Source organism: Colletes latitarsis, chromosome 11 (genome assembly GCF_051014445.1).
Source record: "Colletes latitarsis isolate SP2378_abdomen chromosome 11, iyColLati1, whole genome shotgun sequence".
Lineage (NCBI taxonomy): Eukaryota > Metazoa > Arthropoda > Insecta > Hymenoptera > Colletidae > Colletes > Colletes latitarsis.
The window spans coordinates 31327688-31350807 of record NC_135144.1 but is presented as its reverse complement, the minus strand read 5'-3'; the positions used below and the strand labels follow the sequence as shown (position 1 = coordinate 31350807).

Below are 23120 nucleotides of genomic sequence, written 5' to 3'. Positions count from 1 at the left end.
TTCGAAATTACTAGAGACATTGTAGTAGTGAGTCAGAAATGTTGGCAGTTAGTTCAATAATCCCTAGAGAAAACAGTCATCTGATTGAAAATCTAAATCATCTTTCTTTGGTAGAAGCAGACGATTTTTCTGAGTTACTAACGTGTTCAATTCTGTTTTCGTGAAGCGGGAGAATGCAAGTTATTGGGATCGACGGTCGTGTCGTTGGCTATCTATTTTGCTTTCTGATACTCCAGGCAAAACTAACGAACTCAAGGACCTCGTGGAGACTGAGCGCTGACAAAGTCGTTAAAACAACAGACTTTGTGAGCACGATTGAGGATGATCCTATTTTCGATATCCTGGCGAGTAGTATCAGTGTTGGCGATGGACAAACTTGGAGCAGAACTGCTGTTTTTGAAAAACACGAGAAACCTTACTGTCAAGACTGCAAAAATGTTCTTTCTGGAAACCATGAACGGTAAGAAACCATGCAAATCTGGTTAATCCTGGGTAAGAACAGAGAAACGTACCTTCTCTTAGAATGTTAAATTGATATCATGCAAAATTTGATTGACAAAATAGATCACTGGTGCTTATGACTTTATGTTCAAGCATCCCGAAATTTATAATATTAAAACTTGAATTATTTGTTTTCCATTGTGTAACTATTATCATGTTTTAATATAAAAATAAGAAATGCTTCAATGACATTGCAATAAATAAACGGTTGACGTATTTGAGATATGTAATGTTTAATATATGCATAACAATGTTAATACCCTTAAACTACTGAATATTAAATAATATCATAATTTATATTTAAACTTATTTCTTATGTTGGATAATAATGCTATTGTAGTTTTTATAATGAAAAAAGTCATTATACTTGTAGATACAAAAAGTAATCAATACTGCATGTTTTAAAGTTAAATTATCATTTATTTCAAATGTATGTGTACACTTAATAGTTAGCTATTGTGCATGTTCAGCAATGATGTTTTTTCTTTTATAAGTTATGAAAAATATAAGAATGTATTGAATCATCAGATTCTAGAGAAGGTAATTAAACTGAAAAATCAAAGATGATTTACACATATTGAGCTAATATGTGATCATTTTTAATTAATTTAAAAAATATGTTGAATTCTATCTACTTATTGTTTTAATATATTTTTGTTATTACAATTATTTTTAAAATAATTTAGATTTTGTTTTGAATAATTGTTACGATTAATCAGACATAATTTTCTTTTTCTTCCTGTAGTTAGTATTTGTGTGTGGCTTACTGTTCTTTCAGCGTTAAAAAAGCCCTAACTTTGGTCCCCTTGGCAGACGATTCTCGTCATACGTGTTGAAGGATACACCAAATGCTACTGAGTCCTTTCCTCTGTCATCTCAAGTATCAGGCGAGCAAGTCATGTGTACTTCTGGTCAACAATGCGAAGATGTAATCCTAGACTGTGGAAAGTCTGTTAATTATTCTTATTATGATAACTTGGTTGGCATTGCAGACAGAGATAAACATCCACTAGTTCCAGAACCTAATGTTATACTTATGTTTAAGAAGAATGGTAGCAAAAGTATAGATATTGATATTGATTTGTTAGAAAAACGATTAATAAAAGCTAAACGAGAGGTACAGCATAGCCATTAGAAAATACTATATGCTTGTAAGAAAGTAAATAGATGTACAGATATACAATATATTTTATTGAATTTTTCTATAGAAACCGAAATCTGTTCAACTTTATAATCAAATAGGGAATTTTTGGCGTATAAAAGGAGATGCGCGAAGGTCAATTGAATGTTTTCGACGAGCGCTTGCTGTATCGCCACAAAATGCAGAAGTTTTGTTAAATTTGGCTAGAGTGTTATTGGTTCAACAATACTTGGACGACGCAACGTATTTAGCAAGACGTTCTTTAGAATTGCAACCTCCAGATCGGAATGCATGGGAACAATATCTTACGCTTGGTCAAATATTCAAAGTAATTTTAAATTCTAGTAATATATTTTGTTTTGTACTACTGGAAGTTAGAGTTTTTCAATGAACGAAATAGCTGACCCAGTCGTTACGTTATCGATCCCATTCGTGTCTGTTCTCTCGAACGGAATCAACTGTTTCAAATAGGATCCGCTAGCCCAACATTTGATCGGAACGAATCGATCAGACGATATCGAGGTCCCGGTCGAGAGAATGGGTGAACGCAATCGATAATGTAACAACGAGCCATCTATCCCATTCGTTGCAAAACTCTACTGGCAATATATTTTATCCGAGAAAGAAAATATCTTCTACATTTTTGTACTTGTGTTTTGTATGTATATCATTTATTTATTTATTTATTTATTTATTTATATATATATATATATATATTAAAAAAAAAGAAAAAAAGAAAAATGAAGTAAAGAACATTGGAATAGTTTCATTATAATGCCTTTAGAGTCTTAACATTTACAACATTATCATTTCATTCTTTGTAGGCATATGGTCATTATCAAGAAGCAGCTATACACTTCCGACATGCTCTGGAATTAAAACCAGACCTTTCTGAAGTAGCTGAAGCTCTAAGAGAAGTAGAGTCGCTTCCGGCTGCGAGTATACATACCTATACATTACTGATAATTATATGTTTGGTATGTAAGATAAGGGTTAAAAAGTACATTTCATTATATATACTTTATATTGAGACGAATAGTACGAATAATTATAATATGCATAATTTTGCAGGTGCTTGGAGTACTTTTAGTAGTTCTAAGCAATGTGGAATGTAATGAAGATTCTACTCTAGTTAATGGACAACTTCAACGTCCAGTTCCACGTCATTTTAGTCGCGCTATGGCAATGCGTAGTCTACGACTTAATGTTACTCGTAACAAACGTTGTTGATTGTTCACTAAGAAAATTAATAATCTTGTGATAGACTAAAATTTCCAACTGCTGTTATCATTTATCTATCTACAAAGTATTATTTGTAATATGATTTTTAATAATTATTTAGTATATTAATAATTATGCAATTTATTATATCTACAAATGAAAATATACAATAGAAAACAACAGCATTTTTCATTTACTGCAACAAGAAGAACTGCACTCTATATATATATATATATATATATATATATTTATATATATATACATATGCATATATGTATATATGTGTATTGTGTAATAATTTCTTTATAAGTTAAGAACGGAATGTAATTTGCGGAATTATACATTTTCGTAATCGTGCTAAATATTAACATAGATATTATTAACAATGTCACTTAGCATCATTTACAATATACAATGACACTAAAGTATATAAGTAATTCGTTCACTTATTCCAATCACGCAAAAAGATTAACTTTTATATCTGTAGATAATTTACAGTCATGCTACTCATGATTCAATATCATCTTTAGATAATTATTCTTAATATATACATGAAACATTTAACTTCTTTGCAAATGAAGATATGTAACAAATTTATTCTCCCCTTATTTCGAATATAAATTACTCTCTATGTTCATTGAATACAATATTTTTTCTATGTTTTTATATAACAATATCTTTAAATGTAAAACAATAATGTTTTACCTTTGTTTATTTCGTATGCATTCTAAAGCACATCATTTTTACAAGCTTTATTCTAAATATTACTTAATTAAAAAAATATTTAATTGAAATTTATATCAGTGTAAAATAAGTTTTAAAGTGTTATTCTTAATAGTACGAAAATACAATAGAAAAATCTTATATTTGACGATATAACTGGGTGGTAGGACAAAAAATCTTTTTATCTCAACTTGCAAAATCAAAACCTAATTTAACAATTTGAAACACCTACAGCATTAGGCCTTATTTCAGCATTAGCCTCATTAATTTTTCTTTTATGTACAAACACCAGAAACAAATATTAACTAAGACTGCATACACCATATGTAATTTATACTCCTTTAAGGGTTTTAACAAAGAATGTATCCATGCAATAGAAAATACTGCGATCGTTTTTATTGCATTCTATGTTTAATATACTGTGCTAATAATAAAACTCTGTCATCAATGGAATTTCATACTCGGATATCATAAAGTTGCATTAGTTTTTATTTATTCAATGTGTTCACTACCTGTTTTTGTAATTCAGGTTATCTCATCTTTTAAAGACATCTGTACAAGGCACTAAACTTATCTCATATTTACTTATATAAAAGATATGAGTATTGCACTCATTTTTTAAAATAATTCATCTAAATGAAAACTGTAATTATATGTACATTTTTCTTGCTACTAATGTTATAGTAACGAATACAAATAGCAGGAAAACAAAGTTAAATTGTAACGATGCGGTAATTACCTTACTTTATATTGTAACACAGAACAGTAATAATCTTGACAGAAATATATCCTACATTTTGAGCGAAAAATTCAAGTTTTTAAAGTTTCAATTACTTTCATATGTTCTTCTATTTAAATGGGAACATGTATCAAGTAATTTATTTATCTATGTGAATCTATTGTATATAACTGATTTTGCAACTAAATTAACACAGAAATTTATAGAAACTCGTAAATACTATAATATATGATACAGTAAAGGTTATGGTCTAAAAATATTGTAGTTAATTTGCTATATACATAGAAACATCTTTGTCAATAATTACCCTTAAAAGATATTTATGTGCATAAATATGCACATAGCGACATACAAATTAATATATGTATGCATAGCCTACAATTCTACAGCACAAATATACTAAATTTTAATACAACTTGTAAGGAGTTAAAATTGCACCCAACTGGCATTGCCTATTGTCGGTGGTTGTTGAGCCGGAGGTTGTGATGCACTAGCAAATTCTCCCCATTCTGAACTTGTTGTTTGGTTCTGGCTCTGAACAGGTTTATGCGCAGGTGACGAAGTTGGAGTTTTAGCAGGTGGCGGTGCAATTTTTACACCACCTGGTGGAGGGGGTAAACCTATACCTGGATTAGCACGCTGTTTCGCTTTGGATGAAACTTCACTGCCATCCTTTTTCTGTACATCAAAATTAAAATTTTATCGCATTTCCTTTAATTATAGTATTTATACCTGTTGAATAATTAAATGACCTTACGGTAATTTTCATATTGATTTTAATTGTCTCCCCTTCTTTGAATCTAAGATCTAACTCCTGTTTCGGTTCATCCTTTTCTTTTTCTATTTGTTCTTGATTTTTGAGCCATTTAAAATGATCTTGAAGTGCAACATTTAAATCAAAACTATCCGATCTGTCCAAGAATCCAACACCAATAAAAGCAGATCGTCCATTATCATTTTGAATTCTCAGAACAAAATAACGAGAAGAATCTGTGACTGGTTCGACCGCAATTCCTGGATATTGCTCGATTGGACATTCGGCAAATAAATCACCAGTCACTTTATCTTCAAGCTTTATAGTTATTGAATTTCCTTGAGATACAAGACGCATACGGCCAGTCCATGACGGCTCTTGTAGATTCCAATCAGCTGCTCTATAGACACACACACACACACACACACATATACACAAAAAACTTATAATTAAATATTAAGTTAAGTGTATCTTGTTATTCGGATTAATCTAGATAGAAAGTAATATATTTTATGCTATTTAATGATAAATAAACTTTTTTATTTAATAGAATTAAATTATTAGAATATTATGAAAAAATAATAACTTGAAATTAAATCATTATGGACGTCTACAAATTACAGTATAGATTAAAATTTGACAGCTTTCTGTTCCAGATGCAACGATAATATGTTATTCTTTCAACACTTTCCGGTACAACTTGTGCTGACGTATTAATTGTACGAGATTGAAAATTACGAAAAACACACGGTATCACCATTTCTTTGACAACGAAGTAAAAAGTATCATGTACAACCATGCCTTTACATGAACTGTTTTTGCACAGAAATGAAATATTTGTAAAGAAAATATTATGAAAAAGAATCAATCATACCGATAACCCCTATTCGTTGACCTTGGCGGTATTTTAAACACAAATACTTCAGACTTTACGAGTAATACGCTTTCGTACGAATCCATTGTACTTTTGACAAACTGTAGAGAAAGCGCGTACGTTTAAGACCTGAACTTGACGAAGTTCTATTTGAAAATTCGTTTATATTTTGTGACGAATCCCTGTCGTGATTTGATAACTTTATCTCTAGTCACGCCTCCCATCCCCACACAAAGACCGTTAACCACAGATTATTTCACTAGCGATAATAGATTGCCTTCTACGCAGCACGTGTTACTTGTAATTCCAATTAAAACTAAGCAAACCAATTTTCATGTATGCGATTTTTAAACTGGAAATTATTTTATAACAATATCTTATATGTAACGACCGTGATATAATTACACAACCAGTCTTTCTGTCATAAAAAACGTAGTTAAAACATTTTGATTCTATAAGATGATTATTCACCTATAGGACGAATGCTACTTCAATGCATTTCACGATATATTAGAGTTTAAATATATTATTTGTTTTTGTAAAATACATTTTTTTTTTTTTAATTCGCAAGGAAAACATACATATAAAATTTATTCCCGTAAATATAATTGTGAGAAGTTAATCACAATGCATACCATTTTTCTTATTGGTCCGTTTTATGATATTTTGATAAACAACCAATAACCGTGTTTATTGGAGCACATTTGTATATATTGTGAGACCAACTGTCGTATTCGCAAGAAGCCGGGGTTATTTGAAGAATTCTATCAATGTGTATTTCCAATTTCTTTGAATAGACACAACATTTTAGATTAGATACAGTTAGAAATTATAAAAACGTAAGGCTTCGTGAACTTCCCTGACCCCCGCACTTCTCGGGGGGTTTTTTTACAGGTTTGAAATAAACTAAAATTTCACTTGTTTATAAATTCTATTGTGAAATATCATTTGGCGGTATTTCTCTGAGACGAAAGTAATCATTCTTAAAATTATTAAATTAACAGAATATTTTATTCTTTAGGGACAGTAATAAGAAGAGGTGTAAAATGATGCACAGAAGAGGAGGTAAACGAATACGTATGGATGACCCAGTGCCTCCAGAGTATGAGGCACCAATGACTCCAATGACTCCCATGAACGATAACTCGGGAGGAGAAGTGAATGAGTCTTATTCTACTTACACACCGTATAGTCAAACACCTCAAACACCTATACATAATCCAACGTAAATATAATGTTGCGCATCTACATGTGTCATTATGTTGTTTTACATTAATTTTACATATAAATCTTAATATAATACTCGAGTCAATTTATGTGGTTTTATAATGTTACATGTTACATTATTTTAAACACATTATACTTTCAGAAAATGTATGTAATATTGATACATTGTATTATGTAATATTATTTTCGTTTAGACCAGAGCATTATTCATCCGAGAGCTACAGTTCACCTGGTACATCACAGCATCAGTATCAAGAACAAGCAGGCAATTTTGAGAACCAATCTCAATTCGAACAACCAATGACACCGGCAACTCCAACGAACATGAGGATCACCAGAAATACACGTGCTAGGTTACGTGGTATGTTTCTGGTTAATATTATTTTTGATATTAATTGTTGTAAATTACAATTATTATTTCTAGGGGGCCCAATACAACAACCAAAATATAAAGAAATAGATACAGACTTCATTCCAACTACCAGTAATAGGGGAAGAGGGGGCGGTGGACGTGGACGTGGAAAGAGGACACATCACTCGCATAGTCTAGAAGATGAGGCTAGTCTTTATTATGTCATCAGGAATAATCGTTCTTCATTGACTGTATGTTATCGATATATATGTTTAAAAAAATATTAGACATTAAAAATGACAAATTTAAAAATTACATTTATAGACTATTGTCGACGATTGGATAGAAAAGTACAAAATCAATAAAGAAAATGCTCTTCTCATGTTAATGCAATTTTTCATTAATGCAAGCGGTTGTAAAGGTCGAATTACTTCTGAAATGCAAGCAACAATGGAACATGTGGCAATAATACGAAAAATGACCGAAGAATTTGACGAAGTACGTTGATATTGTTTTTACAAATAAATGTCTATCACGTTTAATCAATATTGATTCATAATTTAGGAAAGTGGAGAATATCCATTGATAATGACTGGGCAACAGTGGAAGAAATTTCGTGCAAATTTCTGTGAATTTGTTCAAATTTTAGTTCGACAATGTCAGTATTCAATAATTTATGATCAGTTTTTAATGGATAATGTAATTTCGTTATTAACCGGTCTTTCGGATTCACAAGTACGAGCTTTTAGGCATACGGCCACACTTGCTGGTAAGATAAATACATTTTTATATAAATATATTGATGCTTATATATTTAGAAATATAATGTTAATATTATTTGTAGCTATGAAACTTATGACAGCGTTAGTGGATGTTGCTTTGACTGTATCAATAAATTTAGATAATACACAACGACAATATGAAGCTGAAAGACAGAAAGCTAGAGAAAAAAGAGCAGCAGATAGATTGGAATTGTTAATGGCTAAACGTAAAGAACTTGAAGAAAACATGGATGAAATTAAAAACATGCTTACATATATGTTCAAATCTGTATTTGTACATCGCTACAGAGATACATTACCAGAAATACGTGCAATTTGCATGGCAGAAATTGGTGTTTGGATGAAAAAATTTCATCAAAATTTTTTAGATGATTCTTATTTAAAATACATAGGTTAATAGAATTTTACTAACATTAAAAACTAGTACACAATGCTATACGATATCTGTATGAATTTATTGTAATTTCTCAGGTTGGACATTACACGATAAAGTCGGAGAAGTTCGATTAAAATGCCTTCAAGCATTGCAACCATTATACGCTTCGGAAGAATTAAAAACTAAACTTGAACTTTTTACAAGTAAATTTAAAGACAGAATTGTTGCAATGACATTGGATAAAGAGTATGATGTAGCAGTACAAGCTGTGAAACTTGTTATCTCGATTTTAAAGCATCATAGAGAGATTCTTACCGATAAAGATTGCGAGCACGTGTACGAACTTGTTTATTCATCTCATCGTGCTGTTGCACAAGCAGCAGGTGAATTTTTAAACGAACGACTATTCCGACCGGATGACGAAGCAGTAGCGGGTGTAAAGACTAAGCGTGGGAAAAAGCGTCTACCTAACACACCACTTATTCGAGATCTTGTTTTATTTTTCATTGAATCGGAGCTTCATGAACATGGAGCGTATTTGGTAGATTCTTTGATTGAAACAAATCAGATGATGAAAGATTGGGAATGCATGACAGATTTATTATTAGAAGAGGCTGGACCCGTAGAAGAAGCTTTAGATAATCAAAAGGAAACGTCTTTGATTGAATTGATGGTTTGCTGTATAAAACAGGCCGCTACGGGTAAGCTTCCTATTTTGCATTTGCCTTTATAAAATTGTATAGTTAGTGAAAATTTAGTTTAATTTTGAAAATAGGTGAAGCTCCAGTTGGTCGGGGACCAACTAGAAAGATTTTGTCGGCAAAAGAAATGAAGCAAGTTCATGATGACAAACAAAGATTAACGGAACATTTTATACAAACATTACCTCTTTTACTTGACAAATATAGAGCAGATCCCGAGAAGTTGGCAAACTTACTTGCTATTCCTCAATACTTTGACTTGGATATTTATACCAAATCTCGGCAAGAGCAAAACTTGGATTCATTGTTGAATAAGATTCAAACAATTGTAGAAAAAATGCACGACACTGAAGTTTTGGATACAGCTGCAAAAACATTGGAACATATGTGCATAGAGGGACACGCTATTTTCACTAGGTAAACTTTTCTTATTTTTCTCATAAGAGATAAATATTTAACGTTTAACGTGTTTCAACATAGGTGTGACGTAGCGCGTTCAACATTAATCGATTCTATTGTAAATAAATACAAAGAAGCTATTGATGAATATAGAAATTTAATAGAAGGAGACGAAGAACCGGATGAAGATGAAACGTTCAATGTTGTACAGTCCCTTAAAAAAGTTTCAATATTTTATTCCTGTCACAATATGAATCCATGGGGAATATGGGATTCCTTGTACAAGGACATTGAAGATGCCAAGGACCCAACGAAGTACTAACATTATGTATAACGTACATATAGAAATTTCAAATACATAGCAGGTGTCAAAGGTTTAAAGAATTATACTTGTTACAGGTGTTTACCGCATGAGGCAGTCAAGTATTGTATAAGTGCATGTTTCTTCGCAATTTTGTGGGGACAAAATCACCTCATGGAATCTGTAGATTCTGGAAATCGAGGTGAAGATGAATGTCGACAATTAAAGGAACGTTTACATTCTTTTATGGGTTCCATGCGTCACTTCGTTAGTGGTGATGGAAGCGACACGGTAATTAATTTTTTTTTTAAATATCTTTATTGATACATCATATAAATAATATATAATGTCTGTTAATATTTCTTTAGCCTTCTCCACCAATTTTAAGAGAAGAAGCATACAATACAATATGTGATTTATTGGTAGTGTTTTGTAATCAGTTAATAACGCATTCTAATCCTTTGATGCATCAGTTAGTGTACGAACCTGATCAAGCGATGCAATATATGCTTAATCGGTTCATACAGGAGTATGTATTTTTTGAAGAAGAAGATGGTATGTGACCTTTAGTACAATACTTTTATTGCGATTTTTCATTTAAAAACAAACAGAGTTAATCAACATACAGTATTTTGTACTTACAGATGAACACGACGAACATTCAAAAATTGAAGAGTTGCATAAAAGGAGAAACTTTTTGGCTGGTTATTGCAAGTTGATTGTATATAATATGATACCCACAAAAGCATCGGCAGATGTGTTCAAACATTATGTAAAATACTACAATGATTATGGCGATATAATTAAAACTACACTAGGAAAAGCTAGAGATATTAATAAAACAAATTGTGCTTTGACCATGCAACACAGTTTGAATATTTTGTATAATGAAATAGTAGCTGAAAAAAGTAAAGTGAATAGAAATAGTGAAGAATTTACTGCTATAAAGGTTTGTATTTACTTATAAGCATTTGGTATTATAAAAGTATACATTAATATTGAACATATATTTCAGGAACTTGCAAAACGATTTGCTTTATCGTTTGGCTTAGACGCAGTAAAAAATCGTGAAGCAATTACAGCTTTGCATCGAGCAGGTGTGCTATTCGCGATAACTCCACCGGACAGTATAGAACAAGATCCTACTGGTCCACCGCCAAATTTATCTTTTCTTGAAATCTTGTCTGAATTTACGAATAAACTTCTTAAACAAGATAAACGTGTCGTGTGAGTAAAATTCTTATTCGCAACTTTCTATAATGTTACCTGTATTTGTACCATGACTAATTTTTATATTTATATTTTAGATTAAATTTCCTCGATAGGAGACTACAAGCTGGAATGCCGTCCTCGCGGGGAGAGGATTGGCAACCTTTACTTTTGTACAGAAACAGTCTCTTACATGGCGAAACCGATCAAGTTCCAGTGACAAGTAAACGCGCTTACACAAGACGTAAAAAGGATCATTTAGCTGGTATGTTGACACATTTAATATAAATTTAAAAAACGCAAATCCATATACTCGAATTAGAATTTTCAAAGATTTATTTTTAAAATTTTACTACTGTTTTTATTTTAGAATTGCTCTAATTCATTAAAACGTAATTGTTTTTATTTAAAATCTTTACAGAAGAAGAAGAAGTAGATGAGCCTGAAGAAGGTTCTGATCATGAATTTTTGGGGTGAGTTGGGTGTTTACACCAAACTAATACAGAGTAATATATACCTTACATTTTATTTATTGAAATCATTATGAAAGTAGAACAATTACACACTTGCAAGTAATCGTTATATGTAATACTTCATAAAAGTTTGTAATGACAGCTTATTAACTCTTAAACGACGGGACGCTTGCGAGAAAGTGAACACTTGTGGCCAGAACCATATCATATATACGATGCCTTCTATCTCCTAAACTATTTAAAGTAAAATGGTCCAACAAAATGCATTATTTAATTAATAATCTATTCTTTGTTGAAGATATTCCGTTTATAGTAAATAAGTAAAACAAAAAATGCAAATTTTAAGAATTTCAATTCAGAGTTCGAGAAAAGACTCAGCCACATTTACCTTTAGGTTAAGTGTATATTGAAGCATGAGCATCATTTTTTATGAACGGTATCAAACAATTTCACATCGTTTACACGCAAAATGTGCTGCGCTGAGTCAACCTTAAGAGGCATCATATCCTTTTGGAAGTTTTACAGGATTACACTGTTTTAACGAATAAAAATCTTTTTCTGATTTTTTATAATACTCACTAGATGGCTCTTGTAGAGTTTCTCGTACTAAATACAAATCTGAGAGAGCAGAATTGTTCTAGTTTCTAAAAAATATCAGTTTTTGTAGAAATGCGCGATTTTACGCAAAGATTAAGTATCGCGAGAAAATTAAAAATGCTAAAATGTTCAATTTAGTCTTAATAGATGGAGGAAATTCATAAATATATTAGTGTATAGTGTTATTAAATGACTGTAAATGGTCACAAAGTTTTATAAAAATATACATTATTATATTTGAGAAATTTCTCGCTATCTATTAAGACTAAATTTAATATTGTAACATTTTTGCCTAAAATATACTTATCTTTTCGAAAAAGCTAATTTTTTTTTAAACTAAAGGTGACGAAGCAATTCTGCTTTCGTATTTGTATTAAAAACGAAACATTTACGAGAGTTGCCTAGATATAGTATAAAAGTTTTTTTATTCGTTGAAGAATTTTGTAAGCGTTTTCATATGGAAATGTACATCATTTAAGGGTTAATGTACAAAATTAATATATGCCAGCATGGTTTTTTTTTTTTTTTTTTTTCTTCACAAATTACATTGTAAACGAATACTGAATAGTTTTAGAAGGTAGTGCAAATTTAGATGTTACATTTAGGTGCTTGCGTAGATATTTGAATTCACCATTGAATGTGCACTTTAATTTCTATCATTTACTATCATTAGCATTGCACTGCCATATCGTTGAATGCTAACATAAATCTGCATTGTCAGTAGTTTAATTGCTAATAGAAACTATCTTCCTCTTTGCTGTATTTTATTTTGTGTTACTGCTTTGTACTATATGCTTTGCTAAAATGTATTTGTTACTGTAAGACGTCATATTGCTATCAAATATTTTAATTTAAACATGTAAGATATTTAAAGTAGTAAAGCAAATAACTTTATCGATTTGTGCAAAGTATTTGATGTGAGAATATTTATTTGCTATATAATTTGCAACGCAGCATATTATATACATATTAATAATTTTAATTTTTGTATCATGTCAAATATCGTTAAAGATAGAATATTTGAAAAATAATAGTGGTTTACCCATTTATCAACTAATTGCATGTTTGTGCTTAATTTATTAATAAACATTTATTACCATTGGCGTCTTTACGTACACCATAAATCTGTTGTGTTCGCATGGGTAGTAATCTTTTATGAATCGCTTGTTGCAGGCTACCTGATCGTTATTCAAGCTAAGAATTAGACTTTTTAGCAAAATATATAATATATGTAATCATATAAGGGGCAAAAATTGTATAAGGAATTGATGAGGTCTATTGTTCTTGGTGCCTGTTTTAAAATCAACTTTCAAACTAGTGTAAGGAATTAACAAGAATATATATGTAATATTGTCAAGTTGTACAAGGAATCAATGAAATCTGTTGTTCTTGGTGCCTACTTTCAAAGCAACTCACCTTCTATAAACTAGTGTAAGGAAAATAAGATAAAAATGCACAATAATAATGTTGAAATAATAATGAAACGATAATATTTTTGGAATGCCTGACAAAAAAGTACATAGAGAACGATGTGTGTTCTGTTGAACCTAAGAACTTAAAAGCAAGTAAGTCTAAAATACTTTGTATTCTGTTTATATATTGATAATATACAAATTGGTGATAGATACGATAAACATGTGATATTAATTAAAATAAGACCCTCTTCTCCCATAAGTTCCTGAATCCTGCTTTATCAAAATTTCAAGTCCATAGCGATTAAGTAATGCTGCACTTTGTACAGCTTTCTTCTTCTTGAAATTTGCAGGAAATGTGACAGAATTAACCCATCATTTTACATTTCCTGCTTAACATCGGATTCTTACATTTTGTATTTTTTAACACGCCGTTCTCTATATTCATCGCAATATTCTAGACATGTTTCCAGGTACTTGATTTGTTAATACCTGGGTTAATTCTACGAATTTTGCTTGGATACTTTATTGTTCCTTCAGATGTAGTGATGGAATGCAATAATACGTATGTACGTGAAGTGTAATTCTGTAATATATGTGTATGTTGTATCACATGGATCATGCGTGTGAAAGTACAAAGAGTTACTTAATATAAAATTTTTGTCCCTTTATTTATGAAATTAGCTCCAACGTATTTCCTTCAATAATAACTTGTTCTTTCAGCAAACACAAGAAGAAACGCGGTCCAAGAAAACACCAGTGAGTAACTTATGTCATTTCGAGTTTTATATCTTTAAGTTATCTTTTTTTCTAAGTAGATTAAATTTAGATTTACACTTACATACAATAAAGTAATTCTGAAAAATATTGTATGAAAACATAATGTAACACTATTTCGTTTATATAGAAAATCGCTAGAAACGGTAATCGTGAAATATATAGTTAAATGTTGTGCACCCTTTGTAGTACCATTAGCTTAAATCTTCATTTCAGATTAGCCGTTAATAAAGTATCAATAACTCGTGGATCTAGGGCAGCTGTCTTTTACGAATCCAGCGATACCACACAGATGCAGACGTCTCCAACAGCAATCATTGAAGATGTATCAACCAGTCCATCTCAAGATATAGATAATAAACTTAAGACATCGCAGATTCAATCGAGGTCGTAAGTAATCAATTTTTCTGGTTCAGCAGATTCAAATGTTTTTGTATTATCTTACAATTGCTTGTGACGATGTAAGTTTTTTTTTTTTTTTTAGACGAAGAAGTCAAGATCATGCAGAGCCAAGAGAGTTAAGAAGAACCGCTAGGAATTCTGGTCGCTACGTAGAAGGACAATATATGGTAAGTTGCAATAATTTACAATTACGAAATATGTGTGTATAATTTATAAAATATATAATATTAAAATTATTATACATTAATTTTTTGTAATAGTAATTTAATTACAATAGACATGCATATAATTATGATTTAAAAAGTCAGTATACAAAATCATAATACAAATTTTTAATTACTATATTCCTAAGTATAAAATGAAAATTTATTTTACAGATATTGAGATTTGTTTGTAAATTGTTTAGTATAATTTAAAATTCTAAAATTTTTAAGTAAAGTTAAAAATATTTTATTATAAAATTATATCGGTTTAATAAGCCATATTATGAAATAATTAAAATTTGAATAAATTTCAAATTATTATAGTTCCCCATTAAAATAACGAAACATCTTTGTTATAGGAATCTGATTCCGAATAATGAAGTACAATAGAAAAGAATGCATTGCATCCAAGATGGAAGTATTCCAAGAGGAGGTGATTTGTCATATATTTATAATACATGTATCGGATTGAATAGGTTTCAAATAGTATAATACATAGAACTTATTCAATCAGCTACATATACAATATAAAGTAATAGAATTTCTAATCGATCATCGAGTTTCATTTTATGTTGAGAAATTTCTAAAAGTTTTCTTTAAATCATTCTTATAAAATGGTTTTGTTATTTAAAATTGCATATTTTCCTTCGAATTCACCATATCACATTACACATGACATACCATATATTTCGTAACATTGGCGTTTTTATATTAATATAACTTTTAAATATTATTGTTGCTATAAAACTATTTAATGAATTGTCTAAATAAATGACTACAATGTATAAATTATGAACATTTTTTTTCTTGTACGCTTAAATTGTCTACTGTTAAAAAAATTATAATTTTAGTTTTTTACTGTACAATTCTTATATGTCTTGATACAAAAAAAAGTGATTATTCCCTTGCGATTACAAATATCATTATTATTTAATATTTCCATTTTACGTACGTGATTATTTTCATCTATCGTTCATGGCACGGCATTTACGGAAAATGCTACTCCTTCTACGACCTTTTGGTGTCACTGTAACATTCTATTAAAATATCGTTACATATAGTTATACGGTTAACTTTTAATTTCAATATTCTTTAAATATACATTAGATATTAATAAATATACGAAGAAGAAAAAATTTGAGTCCGATAAGTTAATTTTATAAAATATAGGATATAAAGTTGAATAGTATATCCTTATCCTTACTTCGTCTTGACGTCTTGAAGTGAATAGACTTTTTAATGTGCGTGGTGTAGTTGTTGTTCTGTCTTTATTCCTCTCTCTTAATATTCTTGAATTTGGACTCTTCAGATCATTATCCATAAATTTTAAAAATAACATGTGAAGTAAATACTCATATCAAATAACATTTACTTTTGTATAAGTACATCATTATCACAGATAACTTACTTGTAATGACGCTTTTCCTCCATTTTTACTAGGTGTCGGAGGACCAGGTTTTTTATATGACGTCTATAACATATAAATCATAAAATGTAACACTGGATCAGAAATACGAATTTTCGCAAAAGCGAAACATTGAAAATCTAGACAAATTGAATTTGTATGTGAATTTTTTTATTATAATTATTTTTATTAAATCCAAAATTATATAATTAATTATAAAAAGAATTAATTGGAGGTTCTGGAAATCCATTATTTATTTTTTGATCTAAGATGCTTACCTGAGTTCTATCCTTTTTTTTGACCTTATGTTCGGGAAGTAAACTCTGACTTAAGCTATCATTAAATACTTCATCTGTTACCGAGCCTGTCTACAATTAAATTTAGGATTGTATGTACAAAAACACAAGCACGATATATGAAACATTTATGTCATACATGACTCGCATGTAGAATTTATTGCTTACTTTAATTTCTTCTTCTGTAAATGATAGGGGATGAAATTGCATTTCTGCAGGGTAAGAAGATTTCAGATGAGGTTTACAAAGAGCATTTCTTTTTTTCAGAATAGATAATCGATCTATATCGGTGTCGAGTGATGAATGGCCGTTTTTCATATCGGCTATAAAATTAAATTCATGCCATTAATAATTTATAATTTAAAAAATTACTTTATTTAATAAGTTTATTTTAATTTACCTAAATAAATATTATCAAAAATTTCTCCCTCTTCGTCTTCTGCATTAAATGCGTTGCCCATTGATTGTATGCTCCTAATACTGCATCTTCTTTCATAAGTAGTTTTCTCCTGTATTACTGCAATTTTGTGTAAAACTTCTTCTTTATTTTCTCCTGATAGTAAATTTCTTTTTTCGTAACTGAAATAAAAAGTTTCGAACAATATTTGTAAAATACTAGAATGAAAATTAACTTTAAATTATTTATTATTATTATTATTATTATTATTATTATTGTTATTATTACTCTAACTTAGAGGTTTCGTGTCCCATCGAGGAAACGATCTGCTGATCAAAATTTTGATATTTAGCTTGAAGTTCTGTTAATTCATTTTGTAATTTTTCCTTTTCTTGTCGTTCGCTCAATAGTTTCTCTCCAACATTCCAAATTTGTGAACTCATGTCAGCAACATGTGCCTTATATTTACTTAATTCATCTGCCTGCTTACGACACTGTATTTCCATTTTTCTTTGCAATGACTCTAATCTTTCCTGTATGCATTGGTCTTGTTCTCTGTTCATCTTTGATATTTGTTCATTATACGCTGTTTTCTGTAATAAACATATTCTAGGAACAAGCGAATCATAATGATTCCAAAAATAAAAGGTATTACATATATGCTTACCATTTTAAGTTTAATTTCATCTAATTTATTTTTATATTTATCGTGAATGTCTTTCAACTGACTATCAACATCTTCTTTTTTTATCCGCTTGCTTAATTCATCCCTTTCTTCTTGTAACTTCAAGATTTCTTTCTTTGATTGCATTATTTCTACTTTAAAATTTTCTATGCTCTTCAATAAAGGTGCCTTTAGTTCTTCGATATGACCTTCCAATTCTGTGTTTTTCATATGTGCACAATCTAATTTGCTTCTTAAATCATTCTTCTCTTCGAGTAATTCATTAACCTGTAACTTTAATTTTTTCTCAATTTCAGATTGATATTTTACTTCATCAGAGTTGAAGTTGATTTCAAACGTCGTAACTAAGTTAGAGAAATCATTTATTTCATCATGAAATTTAATATCTTTTTGCAATATCATACTCTTCTGTAGCTCTATTTGCATTACTGTCCTTTCATCTGAAAAGTTATCAAAAGAAAAGTTATCGAAAGCTTGTTCATTATTTGTTGGATTTAAATAAGTATTTTTTAATGTTTGTTCAGTCCATAACAACTTTTGCCACAAAATAGTATACAGGAATTTTATATTTTGCAAGTGATGAACATTAAGCCTAGACAAGGTATTTTCAAGATGCGTTCTTTTGGTTTGTATATGTTTTAATACATCACATACAGATTTATCCATTGCAAAAATACTAAAGAATTTTATTAACAATTTATCCCACTTTTGTTTTAATTCATCTATGGATATATTCAAACTTTCTCTTGATTTTATAATATTTTGTAAAGAGTCTCTCAATGATTCCTTATGCTTGATAAGATCATTTAAATGTTTTATGCGTTTCTCCTCTAAATTTTCCAGTTCCTGCATCTTATTTTTCAATAATTCAATTTCTTCACATTTTGTATCATAGTTATCTACAATTAATTTTTGCTTCTGCAAGGTTTCATTTAAGTTTGTGTTTATATTAGATAGATATAAAATGCATTTGCGTGATGCATTAACAGTATTAATAGATGTGCGTACAGTATTTACGACATCGTCAGTTTTATCACTATTATCCGTCCACGAAAAATCGTACTCATCCTCATAAACATTTTCGTCATTCGAGCTTGCTTCTGCTATTATTAATTTTAAATCAGTTATTGAATGTTCTAATTCTTTACAAACACGTACAGTTTCTAATTTTTTTATGTCTTCAATTTTACAATATTCTTTACTTTTATCATGTTCGCTTTTTTCTCTTTTCAACAACACTTGCAATTCTTCCATAGATTTCATTTGTTTGTATGATTCAATTTGAAGTTCTGAGTTTTTGCTTTGCAAATTTTGACATAACAACTTTTCATTTTCTAATTGTTTATGAAGTGCATTTTTCAATTCATAAAATTCTTTCTGAATCTGGTCTAATTGTAAAGTTTTTTCCTTTAAGGCTTTCTCTTGAGTCGCCAAAACTGCATCTTGATTGGTTCTTACTTCCTGAAAATTTAAAATGATTTCCTTCATTTTTATTTCAGAGGCAATTGTTTCTTTTGATAAGTTTTCAAATTTATTTCGTACAAGGTCCAGTGTTTCTTGTTTCAATTTTGTCTCTACATTTAACTGATCCAACTTCTGCTGTTGCTCCAACAGCTTGATTTCCAATTCTTTTATAAAGGTTTTCGTTTTAGATTCTTCTTCCATTTTCAGATGAACAATGTGTTTTTTTTCCAACTGTAGAGAAGTAATTTCTGCTATTAAATTTTCAATTCTAGCATCTTTGAATCTCAATCGATCTGACATATTACATGCTTCTTGTTGAAATAATTTAAGTTTGTCGTTTATATTATTTAAGTCAAGTAAAATTTGTTCACTTTGAGATTTAAGATTCTTACGTTGTTTTTCTAGTGTTTCATTTTTTTCTTCAAGCTTCTCCAATTTTTGTTCAGATATCATTAATCTTTCTTTAGCGCTTATTGCTCCTGCCTCTAAATCACTTATTGACTGCTTATATTTTGACAAATTGTCTTTTAGCGTAGTATTTAAATTTCGACTATCTTTCAATTCTTTTCTATTATCAGCAAGTTTGTCTTCAATTTCTTTTCTGTGTAATTGTTCTTTAGTAAAATTATTATACATTATTTTATAAGCATCTAAAATGTTTTTAATGGTTTCTTCGTTTTGCTTTTGACACTCATTTAATAAATGAAATAGATTTTTCTTTGTTGAATAGAATTCGGTTACAAACACATGAAAATTTTCTTGCAAAGTCTTCATACCTATCATAGAAGATTTTAACGCTACATTTTTTTCATTCACTTCTTCTGTAAGTGTACGTACTTCGTTTTCTAAAGCTTGTTTTTGAAATTGAATTTTCTTTAGACATGAAATTTCAGTGATATATTGATCCACAGTAGTAGTAAGTTCTCTAATTTTTATCATATTTTGTGTAATAGTTTCCTCGAATTTTGACATTTCCATATTATTTTGTTTGTCCTTTTTTTCCAATTCGAATATTTGAGACTGATATTGTTGTGCTTTTAATTTCATATCTTCCGTTGCATTATTCAATGATTTTATTTTTGTTTCTTGTAAAATATATTTTTCTTCAAAATTATGTAACAATGTATAAAGTGCTTGTATAAGTTGAATAGTTGTTGCACCATCTAAATTATCATTTTCGCTATTATTAATTTCTAAATTATGAATTAAAATTTCTTTTAAATTCGTGTTGCAATTTTCAATAAAAGTTTTATATGAATTATTTTGATGTGTTAAATCTTCGATACATTTAACATTTTCATGTATTTGTGCTTTTGCTTCCATAAGTTCATTATTTAGTTTCACAATATTTTTACTTTCATTCTCTAATGATTCTTCTACATTTTTAAGTTTTTCTTTCAAAGAAACTACTTCAATGCTTAAAATATTCTTCGATTCTTCGATTTGTATTAAAGATTCCTTCTGAGAAGTACATAAATTTTCTAAATTTTGATTTTGATTTGTTAAAGACATCTTTTCTTCTTGTAAGGATTCAACCTTTTTTGTTAATTTATTCAAAGCAGTATTTAATTTAGTTTCTGTGTCTTGTAACATTACTGTTTTTTCTTGTAACTGTTGCGTTACACATTTATAGTCTTGACTATTAAATTCTAACTTTTTATTTAAAACATCAAGCTGAGTTTTCAATGATGCGGATTCTTCTTTTGCTTCTTGTAATTGAATTTCAATTATTGAACTCAAAGCTTCACTATTATTTAAAGGTAATAAAGATGGGCTTAAGGGTGCTACTCCATCAATTTCAAAACTTCTTTCTGTAATGTGTGTCTTGTTAAGTTCTTTTAAATAAGTGCATAATTCCTCGTTAGTCGATCTAAGATTCATTAACTCTTCGTCCTTAATTTCTCCCTGAATTTGGAACTTTTCTAAAGACTTTTCACAATTTTCTATTTTTTCTCTAAAATATATGTTTTCTTTTTTCGTCTGTGCTAATTTTTTCGATAAACTGTCATTTTCTATTTCAAGCTTATCTATTTCATCTTGTTTTTGCACTAGTGCATCTTCTAAATAATTTATTTCCCTTTTATAATATTGTTCACGATCTGTAGTATTTTCATTTGTTGTACAAGATTGTGGAGTATGTGTTTTCATTATTTCTTCACGTAAAACTGCTATTTCTGTAATCTTTTCTTGCAACTTTTTCTGTAGGCTTTGAACTTTGTTTTGCTGTATTTTTATGTCCTCTTGTAAATCAGTTTTCTCAAATTTTTCCACTTCCAATTGACTCCTCAACCTTCTTAATTCACGATTTCTTTCGTTCAATAGTTTATAATTTTGAGCAGATTGTGCAATAGGAGAGCTTAAAAAATCCTTTAGTGATTGTGTTTTCGGTGTCATTGGTGTTTTTGGTACATTATTGCCTTCTACCTCTGTAATTATTCTTCTTAATATCTCTCTATTTATACGTTTTTCAAAAGGAATACTCATTTCAACAAATGTTTTAATTTTTAGTTGAGTTTTATGTTGTAATTTATTACTCATTGGCCCATAAAATATTGGTTCATGTTGACATACATGCAATAAAAATAAAGAAGCAACATCCAATTGTTCCATTTCTCCAACACATTCTTCGTCAAATTTAAACTCTGGATAATCATCTATATAAAATACATAAGAAATACACGAATTAAATAACTATTTAATATATTCAAAACAATATGTACATGTGCACAGACCTTGTAAAAATTGTGTAATAACACGATTTGTACCTAAATTTTCCTTATCACCTTCCCAAGAACTATAAAATAAAATTTATATAAATAATTATCAAAATTTAATGAGATTAAAATCATACAGATATATTATACTTCATGTTTACTTCATACAAAAAATTTGTGTTAACCAATATTTTCCATATTAATTAAGCACAATTAACTAGAATAGCACTTACCATAATTCTATTAACTTTTTATAAAACTCTCCATCTTCTAATTCTTTTAAATCTGTGACATTCCTTTCTATCACATCTAAGGAATTGAGCTAAAAATATTATTTATTTGTCTATTAATTTGAGAATATATATCGTTCTATACCATATTAAAAAAATATACAATCCACAGCACTTTGTTATGTTTATAAAACACTAAAAACTTTTTGTAATTTTAAATAAACTTTGTTATGATAAATCTATGACGATAATTTATAATAATAAAATAGGAATAACAATTTTTGTTTATTCATTTAAATGTTAAACAAGTTTATTACCACTTATATTGGAATAACGATTACCTTCGGTTAAATAATAACGTTAACTAATGTCTCACGCACTTCAATTTACATAATATTGTTACTTACCCATTCCAATATTACTTGGAGCCATAGTCTCATGACTTTTTAAGAATAAGAAATTACTTAGTTATTCTTGTAGAAACGATAAAACCACAAACTTAAATAGCTTTTCGTCTCGTAACGTTCCATGGAAGATACGTTTAATTTCAAACAACTACTACTTCTTCACATCGCAGGAAGTAAGGTATTTCTCTAACGAGGTAACATAAATTTCCCTAATTTTATTTAATGTCCCTAGAAATTTATTCAAATCTACAGTTTTTAATGAACACTATTCTCTTAAATGGAAATAAACTATTCCATATTACGTTATTTCCATAGTGAATTATCAATACGCGACTCTATAAAATTGCTATCCTTTTCT

At 29.3% G+C, this 23120-nt stretch overlaps 4 protein-coding genes across 14 annotated transcripts; 2 read left to right on the top strand and 2 right to left on the bottom strand.

Annotated features, from left to right (window-relative positions):
* The first annotated feature begins 72 nt into the window (after positions 1 to 72).
* Positions 73 to 3043, top strand: LOC143348098 (uncharacterized). 3 transcript variants are annotated; one of them, XM_076777940.1, is made up of 6 exons: positions 73 to 460; positions 1315 to 1388; positions 1494 to 1618; positions 1710 to 1970; positions 2467 to 2619; positions 2714 to 3043. In XM_076777940.1, the coding sequence occupies exons 1-6, from the start codon at positions 174 to 176 to the stop codon at positions 2870 to 2872; spliced, it is 1059 nt and encodes a 352-aa protein (XP_076634055.1). In that variant the 5' UTR covers positions 73 to 173; the 3' UTR covers positions 2873 to 3043. The 3 variants fall into 3 exon arrangements, with proteins under 3 accessions (XP_076634055.1, XP_076634053.1, XP_076634056.1); XM_076777938.1 differs by having other exon boundaries at positions 1315 to 1618; XM_076777941.1 differs by having other exon boundaries at positions 1315 to 1618; positions 2467 to 2642; positions 2714 to 2872.
* Positions 3044 to 4185: 1142 nt separating this feature from the next.
* On the bottom strand, positions 4186 to 6194 carry LOC143348099 (NECAP-like protein CG9132). Its single transcript, XM_076777942.1, has 3 exons — positions 5954 to 6194; positions 5083 to 5479; positions 4186 to 5003 (listed from the first exon to the last, which is right to left on the bottom strand). The coding sequence occupies exons 1-3, from the start codon at positions 6037 to 6039 to the stop codon at positions 4752 to 4754; spliced, it is 735 nt and encodes a 244-aa protein (XP_076634057.1). The 5' UTR covers positions 6040 to 6194; the 3' UTR covers positions 4186 to 4751.
* Positions 6195 to 6537: 343 nt separating this feature from the next.
* On the top strand, positions 6538 to 16694 carry Sa1 (stromal antigen). Of its 6 annotated transcripts, none has more exons than XM_076777929.1 (20): positions 6538 to 6847; positions 6975 to 7178; positions 7375 to 7541; positions 7605 to 7783; positions 7857 to 8030; positions 8097 to 8301; positions 8377 to 8706; positions 8786 to 9391; positions 9466 to 9808; positions 9872 to 10105; positions 10190 to 10382; positions 10460 to 10646; positions 10736 to 11040; positions 11107 to 11318; positions 11399 to 11565; positions 11722 to 11773; positions 14506 to 14541; positions 14776 to 14949; positions 15044 to 15128; positions 15524 to 15956. In XM_076777929.1, the coding sequence occupies exons 2-20, from the start codon at positions 7000 to 7002 to the stop codon at positions 15539 to 15541; spliced, it is 3846 nt and encodes a 1281-aa protein (XP_076634044.1). In that variant the 5' UTR covers positions 6538 to 6847; positions 6975 to 6999; the 3' UTR covers positions 15542 to 15956. The 6 variants fall into 6 exon arrangements, 2 of the variants coding, with proteins under 2 accessions (XP_076634044.1, XP_076634045.1); XR_013080708.1 differs by lacking the exon at positions 6538 to 6847 and adding an exon at positions 16605 to 16694 and having other exon boundaries at positions 15524 to 15597; XR_013080710.1 differs by lacking the exons at positions 6538 to 6847; positions 15044 to 15128; positions 15524 to 15956 and adding exons at positions 13544 to 13935; positions 14136 to 14351 and having other exon boundaries at positions 14776 to 14850.
* On the bottom strand, positions 15874 to 22884 carry Mud (mushroom body defect). Of its 4 annotated transcripts, XM_076777925.1 has the most exons (12): positions 22763 to 22884; positions 22359 to 22447; positions 22144 to 22205; positions 17930 to 22065; positions 17551 to 17855; positions 17266 to 17444; positions 17034 to 17188; positions 16848 to 16937; positions 16573 to 16635; positions 16369 to 16467; positions 16117 to 16201; positions 15874 to 15991 (listed from the first exon to the last, which is right to left on the bottom strand). In XM_076777925.1, exons 1-11 carry the CDS (start codon positions 22793 to 22795, stop codon positions 16127 to 16129), a joined length of 5286 nt encoding a protein of 1761 aa, XP_076634040.1. In that variant the 5' UTR covers positions 22796 to 22884; the 3' UTR covers positions 15874 to 15991; positions 16117 to 16126. The 4 variants fall into 4 exon arrangements, with proteins under 4 accessions (XP_076634040.1, XP_076634039.1, XP_076634041.1 ...); XM_076777924.1 differs by lacking the exon at positions 15874 to 15991 and having other exon boundaries at positions 16062 to 16201; XM_076777926.1 differs by lacking the exon at positions 15874 to 15991 and having other exon boundaries at positions 16062 to 16201; positions 17557 to 17855.
* Positions 22885 to 23120: the final 236 nt, after the last annotated feature.